This window comes from Rosa rugosa, chromosome 5 (genome assembly GCF_958449725.1).
Source record: "Rosa rugosa chromosome 5, drRosRugo1.1, whole genome shotgun sequence".
In the NCBI taxonomy this organism is placed as follows: Eukaryota; Viridiplantae; Streptophyta; class Magnoliopsida; order Rosales; family Rosaceae; genus Rosa; species Rosa rugosa.
In genome coordinates, this window is record NC_084824.1 from 10,352,304 (window position 1) to 10,359,891 (window position 7,588).

At 38.1% G+C, this 7,588-nt stretch overlaps 2 protein-coding genes across 2 annotated transcripts; both read left to right on the forward strand.

Annotated features, from left to right (window-relative positions):
• Positions 1 to 1,518: 1,518 nt before the first annotated feature.
• Positions 1,519 to 2,235, forward strand: LOC133711181 (uncharacterized). The gene has a single exon (XM_062137341.1). The coding sequence runs from the start codon at positions 1,519 to 1,521 to the stop codon at positions 2,233 to 2,235; it is 717 nt and encodes a 238-aa protein (XP_061993325.1).
• A 408-nt stretch (positions 2,236 to 2,643) lies between these two features.
• On the forward strand, positions 2,644 to 7,588 carry LOC133710024 (uncharacterized). Its single transcript, XM_062135995.1, has 16 exons — positions 2,644 to 2,792; positions 2,886 to 2,961; positions 3,115 to 3,249; positions 3,429 to 3,792; positions 3,870 to 3,965; positions 4,165 to 4,244; positions 4,332 to 4,407; positions 4,506 to 4,682; positions 5,287 to 5,391; positions 5,479 to 5,574; positions 5,666 to 5,758; positions 5,871 to 5,909; positions 6,026 to 6,067; positions 6,723 to 6,853; positions 6,969 to 7,095; positions 7,269 to 7,588. Exons 1-16 carry the CDS (start codon positions 2,717 to 2,719, stop codon positions 7,425 to 7,427), a joined length of 1,872 nt encoding a protein of 623 aa, XP_061991979.1. The 5' UTR covers positions 2,644 to 2,716; the 3' UTR covers positions 7,428 to 7,588.

A 7,588-nucleotide genomic window follows, 5' to 3' on the forward strand; every position in this document is an offset into this window, starting at 1 on the left:
CAAACCAACCCGTGGTCTCAGACAAGGAGATCCCTTGTCACCTTTTCTTTTTCTTTTTGTTAATGACGTTCTTTCAAAAATGGTCATTAAATGTTGCAGATGCTCCCTACTGAAACCTGTGACTATTGGTCCACAAGAATTAGGAATCAGTCATCTTTTCTTTGCAGATGACTCCCTGTTCTTCCTTCAAGCCACTCTACAGAACTGTGAAATGTTGTCTGATCTCCTCCATACTTATTGTGTAGCTTCGGGGCAACTGATAAATGTGGACAAATCTTCTATTTTTTTTAGTCCAAATACACAACCTGAAATTGTTCATTTGTTGAGTGCTGTTATGCAAATCCCAATTGTTTTTGATCCAGGAAAATACTTGGGGCTTCCAACCTTCTGGCATCGATCAAAAAAGGCTGCTCTTGGTTTTATCAAGGACTCAATATCCAAGAAAGTTCAGGGATGGAAACAGGCTACTCTTAGTCAAGCTGGGAAAGAAACTCTTATCAAGGCTATTGCCACGGCTATCCCAGCTTATCCTATGGCATGTTTTAAATTTCCAGTCTCTCTTTGCACTCAATTGAATGGTATTTTGGCAAATTTCTGGTGGGGAAATCAAGATTCTAATGGACTGCATTGGAAGTCTTGGAATTTCCTAAGTTTGCCTAAACAAGACGGTGGAATGGGATTCAGAAATTTGGTAGAATTCAATGATTCATTGCTGGCTAAACAAGCTTGGAGACTTACTCACAATCCCACTTCTTTATGGGCTCGTGTCCTGCAGCAACTGTATTTTCCATCGACTTCTTTTCGTTTCGCAAGAAAAGGTGCTTCAGCTTCTTGGATTTGGTCAAGCCTGTTAATTGGTAGAGATGTTATTCATTTTGAATCTCTTTGGAACATTGGTAATGGTACTTCTGTTCAGATAGGCAGTGATACATGGATCCCTTCCAACCCTCCCTCTTTGATCCATCTTCCGCTGGACTATAGGAACTTTCAGGTTGGTTCTCTCATCAATTGGAACACAAAAACGTGGAATCTGGAGCAAGTCAAAGACCTCATTACACCTGCACAATCCCTCTTGATTTCTGCTATTCCTATTACTGATCAAAACATTTCTGATACGCTGATATGGCCTCACACCAGAAACGGTGGTTTTACTGTTAAGTCAGGTTATCATCTCCTTCACTCTCGTTCTCAAGTTGGAGTAATGCAACATCCTCACAATTCATATGCTATTCCTAGCAGTCTTTGGTCCTGGATTTGGAAGCTTCAAACTATTCCTCGAGTCAAAAATTTCTTATGGCGTGCTTGTCATGGTATTCTTCCAACAAAGGGCAATTTATTTAGAAGACATATTGCATCTTCAGCTGAGTGTCAGTTATGCCTGACCCAAATGAAACAACTGAACATGCTCTTCTCACTTGTCCTTGGATTGTAAGTGCTTGGTTTGCTCATCCCCTATCTTACAAAGTTCCTCTACAAGCTATCACTTCTTTTGAAAGTTGGCTCTTCAACATAAGCCAAATGGATACCCCTGCTAATTTTGTCACCCATGTTGTGTTCTTTCTGTGGAGAATTTGGAAGCATAGATGTGATTGTTTTTTTAATAAGCTATCTCCAAATCCAATCAAGATTGCTTTGTCTGCTTTTAAAGCGGCGACTGAATTCCTTGCAGCTCACTCATTAACGAGTTTAGATTCAGATTTTGGGTGTCACACCATTCCCAATACTATTCCTGTTAAGTGGTCTCCGCCTTCTGTAAATGCCATCCTCATCAATACTGATGCTTCTTGGCAGAAGGATACCCTTATGTGTGGAGTGGCAGCTTTGGCTAGAAACTGGAAAGGTTCTTTGATTGCCGGTAAAACGGCAAAAATGCTCGCTCCTTCCCCTTTGGCAGCAGAAGCATTAGCAGTTCGGGAAGCAATTCTTCTGGCAAACTCCTTCCCTCATATGGATGTCATTATCTCTTCAGATTCTCAAACTTTGATCAACTCCATCTCCCATAATCTCCCTGCCTCTGATTGGAAAGCTGCAACCATTATTTCTCAAGTCCAGTACCTCTCTTCAACCCGGCAGTTTAACTGGTCTTGGATCAGTAGAAAGGCTAATAAAGCAGCTCATCATGTTGCTTCATTAGTTAACAGTGGGAAGTGTCCTTCCAACTGGGTTCGTCACCCTCCCTCCTCTTTACTTGAAATTTTGTTGTATGATGGGCTTCCAGGTCCACCTCTAGTTTAGTTGGTTTGGTCCTGGCTCTTTGTTTGTTTCTGTCAAGGGTTCTTCTTCCCCTTGTTTTTTATTAAGTATTTCAAGTTGTCAAAAAAAAAAAAAAAAATTATTTGACCTCGCCACTAAAGGAAGTACCATTAGAATCTCTTACGATAAAACCATCATCAGCAGCATTATTTGTTGTTACGAATAATAGAGCCATCAAAATTAAGCTCGACCATTTGACAGCTTGGTGGATCCCATTTAATGCAATGAGCATGTTACTAAATTTCACCAATAGAAAAAAAGAAAGAAAAAAAATACATCACTCCGAAATTTACGACATGTCACTTTGTGAATACTCCAGGTGAAAAGGGCATTATGGGAATTGCAAAGTAGTTACCCCCCCCCCTAAAGAGCTTCACATTTCCCGCCAAATCTCTGCAACTCCCAAATTGGCGGCTTATAAACCCTAGAGAGAGAAACAGAGTCAGATCCCTAATTCCAAAAAATGGAAGACCAAATCAAAGCGGAATTCATCAAGAGCGACTTCACTCTCGACGAAGAAGACGAAATTCTCAAAAAATGTAAGATTTTTTTTTTTTGGCTTCTGCTTTTCTTCACCCAAAATCCCTAATCCCACCAAAAACCACACTCACTCACTGATAATCTTGGATTAGGTCTCACTTTCTGCATCAATTACAAGCTCACGCCTTCGGATCTCGTTTCAAGCTGGGAAATTTACTACCTCAACAGGTCAATTCCTCTTCCGAATCTGTGTGTTTAGGGTTCTGGCCAAATCGATTCCATTTTTTTTTTTTTTTTTTTATGGGAAGATCCTGGCCTCGAATTTTGGACTTGTCATAAGAGCAAGGGATTGGGTTTATATATGTATGATATACACTGCAGGCAGTTAAACGAACCGGTGGTTCGAGATGTCGAAATGGAAGGGTTTTTACAGCATTTGCAGAATGAGCAGAAAGAAGCTCTGACTAATAAGGAGGAACCCGGTCTGCATATTTACTCCAGTAATGATGTGGACATGTAAGTTTGCTGTATATAGGAGTTGTGAATTTGTAGTTGGTATAGGCCCTTCGGGGATATATGATAAAATGGTAATGATACAAAGAGGATTTGACAATCATTGAACTTGTGGACATTGAATTTATTATGATTTGTATTGGTAATTCAGTATCTGATAAGAGATGGGAAACCCTGTGCAGGATTTTGAATGGTGAAGATGTAGATATAGAGGAAACGGTTCTTCACACTCCAATATCCAAATCCCAGAACCACTATTCAGATTCATTCTACTCAACACCACAAACAAATGGGAACATTCCTTCTTCTGGAAAACCAACAAAGCTTATAACCCCCTTTGGTAGACGAACTGACAAGTTTGTTGTGAAATTTAGTATTGAAAATATGCCAAATACAGAGAATGTCAAGAAGGAAGATGATAATGAGGATCAAGACGAAGATGACATTATCAGGAGGGTTAAGCCTGGGAAGAGGTGCTCTTTAGTAGTCCATGGTTCAGGTCCTGAAATAGGCTGTAGGTTCATGTATGATAGGATTGCAGATAGGGTAAGTGAAACTTATTTTAGCATATTGATTTCACCTTCACATAAGTACTTCACTAACTTAAGCTTTTGTTGGCTCAGTTTAATGCACTCGAAACCCGAATTTTAAAGCATGCAACTGCACTGGTTTCATCCGGGCAGTATGAGGAACCAGTGGACCCTACAATTTCTTCTGAGGTATAGTAATCCCCCTCTCTCTCTCTCTCTCTCTCTCTCTCTCTCTCTCAACTTAAAAAAGGGTGGGAAGAAAATCAATCCAAAGCTGGTTATGATTTCAACTTGAAATTCAATCTTCATGTTGTCACTTGTTTGCTTTTAAGAGTATGTTTCTACATAGAGCATAAGTCTAACCATCTGAAAAAATATCTTGTTTCAGAAAAGCATATTTACGGTTGGGATGATTTGTTGTGATGGAGAAGGCCATTTGAACGAGAAGTCCACCTTGCTGCAAAGCAGGTAGAAACTCATGGACTTTCCTATAATTCTTCATGTGCAACAGGATTTTGAATGATAATTTTCTTTTCACTTCTTTGATTTTTGTAGTGCTGAACATTCTGGAGGCCAACGTGTTCGAATAGAGTTACACCATGTGAGCCAGTATTCAATCTTTCCAGGCCAGGTATTAGAACATCAGATGCAAAAACCATGGCTCTGATTTCAGATGTTGAAATGAACATCATGTTTAAAATCTAACATGGAACGATTGTATTCCTGCAGGTAGTAGGTATTGTGGGGCACAATCCTAGTGGACATTGCTTCATTGCTTCTAAACTGATTGATTCAATCCCTTTATCTGTTGCTGCTGATGAAAACTTGCATCCTGCAAAAAAGCCAGCTTTGGATCCGGAGAGTTTGTCAATCGATCTGGCCAGTCCACAACCAGAGCTATCAGTGGTATGTAAACCTGTAGCCTGTGTCAATCTATGAGACACACCTGTTTTCTTGTGCTAAAGCTTATTCATCTATCAGTCATATTGAATTGTTTACTGTTTTCACTAAACCAGAATTCATTTTTCACAGCACACTCTGAACTCACTTGAAAGATAATGTTTAGATATAAATTTTTGAGAAGCTAAGGGTAGAGTTTCCCTAGTGATGGTACCATAAAATCTAGACAATTAGATGTTCTTTAAGGAAGCTGGTGATGCACTGCTACAAAAATCAACAATTTGTAAGTTGTAGGCTTTTAGAGGAACAAGAAAGACTAGAAGATAATAGAATGTATTGTTTCTAATTGGAGAGCATTTGTCATTAAGTGAAGAGGTATAAGGGTTTGGTTTGCTAACCCTATCCAAGCAAAGGGCATCATATATCTTACATTTCTGGAAACAAACAAAAAAATATTACTTTCTGCTTGCTCAAATGTTAGGTGTTATGTAGGTGATGTTGTCCTAGTACTTTAAATATTTGCTGATTATTGTGAAATATATAACTTCTGCGATTCCTTGAAAATTTCTTGATCTATGTTGGTAACCCATACCTTCCGTATTTAAAACAGATCATTGCATCAGGTCCTTTTACCACGATTGACAATTTACTGTTTGAACCTCTAAAAGAGCTGCTAGCATATGCAAACAGAAAGCTTCCTCAATTGCTTATATTGGCAAGTATCTACTTTTCTGCAACAGAATTTTTCTCAAGAATTTTACTATGTTGATCTTTCATGTTGACATATGATGTTTTTTCTCAGCTAGGACCATTTATTGATTCTGAACATCCAGAAATTAAGAAAGGCACTGTTGACAGGACCTTTGATGACATATTCCAATTTGAAATTATAAGAAGGGTATGTACTTTCGAAGTTGTGTAATTGTTATCTTGAAGACTGTCAAACATCTGTTTTTCTTCATGCCTTTTTTCCTTTTATCTTTGAGCAGTTGCAAGATTATGCAGAATACATGGGATCCCATGCGCGTGTCGTTCTTGTACCATCTGTACGTGATGCTAACCATGACTTTGTTTTCCCTCAGGTAATGTTGCTTTTCAATCAAATACATATAGTACATATGTGCTTACAATTCATCAAGATGCTACAAGAAATATAATATTAATATATTATATAATCTTTGTTTGGTCTTGCAGCCTCCCTTTGATATTCGTCCTCCAGATCTCAAACGTCAGGTACATTGGTTTTGTAAATTTTGAGCGATTTATCTTTCAAACCACTAGGCAATTCCTAAGTAAATTTCATTTTCTGGATTTGCACTTACTAAGTGGTTTCACATATTCTTACTCAGATCACGAGTATCACAAATCCAGGAATGTTCGAGGCAAATCAGGTAACACACATGGCACTTGCTGTGAAATTATGAGAATAACACTGTTAACTTATTCCAAAATACTGTTAATGTTAAACCCAAAAGTTCTAGTTCAAAAATCGTATGAAGATTAAAACTTAAGATTTAAATCGCAAGATACACTTGGTCATTATAAGACACGATCTCAAGGATGAACTTAGAGTAAGACTGTCCTTTATTTGATTTTGTAGTGCAGGTCTTCCTTTCTCAACTTTGAACCTGTCATTCAAACTGTATGTTGCTTATATACTTTCAATTCATTGGTATGATATTACAGAACCTTCAGCAGTTAGAAAATTAAGACATCTTGAGGCCGTACAACAAAAACCAACATTGAAATAGTTCATTTTCACAGGTTAAGAACCTGTACATGAAAGCAAAATGATAAAGATGATGCTCCATGTTGCTGATGAGATGACTGTATACGAGATTAATTGGCAAAATAATGATCTGTAGTTGACAAAGTTTGTATTATGCATTTGCATTGCAAATGTTTCTATCTATGCTTTAGTTGCATTTCTTCCAAATCAGGAGCTGTAGCCACAATAGCACCAGTTTTTATGTCTGTTGGCCTTACTTATCCAAAGCATAGATGGTGGGATGTAGAAGTAATTTCATACTCAACTTCTGGTTTCAGGTCAAGATAGGTTGCTGCTCTGTCGATATTCTTAAACACCTTAGTGGAGAGGAGACCTCACGTATTCCAAAGGATGGAACACCCAGTGATCGCATGAGTAGACTTGCAAACCATATACTCAGCCAACGCAGGCATGTTTCTAATAACTTATAAAAGCATTGTTCAGTTCATGTTAGTATAAGTCCATATGGTGAGAAGTGGTTTACCATCTAAAACTCAAACCTATTTTGTAATTTTTTGGAACAGCTTTTATCCTTTATATCCACCAGCAGAAAGTGTTCCATTGGATTTTTCACTTGCTCCAGAAGCTCTAAACATCTCATTGATCCCAGACATTCTCATCCTACCCTCTGACATGAAGTATTTTGTAAAGGTAAATGTTCATACCAATTTCAATGTCAAAGCAAATCTAACAGATCATACAGAATGGTGATATTGCCACACCGATGAAAATTGGTTTTAGATTTTATGACAATGTGATGTTTAAACCTAGGAGTTGCCGAATGTCCTCAAGAAAAGTTAATAGAAATTTTGCTTTGGTTTCAGGTGCTGTCCCTCGGTGAAAGAAGTGAAGGAGAACAGCCGGTTAAATGCATCTGTGTCAATCCGGGAAGACTTGCAAAGGGAGAAGGAGGGGGTACTTTTGTAGAGCTTAACTACTATGGTAGTCCTGACACATCCAATGCTTCCATTATAGGCATATAAACCTTGGATTTTTTTAGCTAGCTTGTGTAAATCAGAACAGTGCAGGTAAGTTATAGTTTATTGTGTTTTTTTGGTTGAACTTTATTGTATCATTTATAGATTCCAATACTCATTGCTGCACTTGGATCATCATTGATAATGAGGATATTTTACATTTTCAA

What these genes read in the sequence shown, in the direction of transcription:
- LOC133711181 (XM_062137341.1), top strand. Translation starts at nt 1,519, where the DNA reads ATGGATACCCCTGCTAATTTTGTCACCCATGTTGTGTTCTTTCTGTGG.
- LOC133710024 (XM_062135995.1), top strand. Translation starts at nt 2,717, where the DNA reads ATGGAAGACCAAATCAAAGCGGAATTCATCAAGAGCGACTTCACTCTC. An exon ending in GAAATTTACTACCTCAACAG is followed by an intron (nt 2,962 to 3,114) that starts GTCAATTCCTCT and finishes TATACACTGCAG; the next exon opens with GCAGTTAAACGAACCGGTGG. An exon ending in CATATACTCAGCCAACGCAG is followed by an intron (nt 6,854 to 6,968) that starts GCATGTTTCTAA and finishes TTTTTGGAACAG; the next exon opens with CTTTTATCCTTTATATCCAC.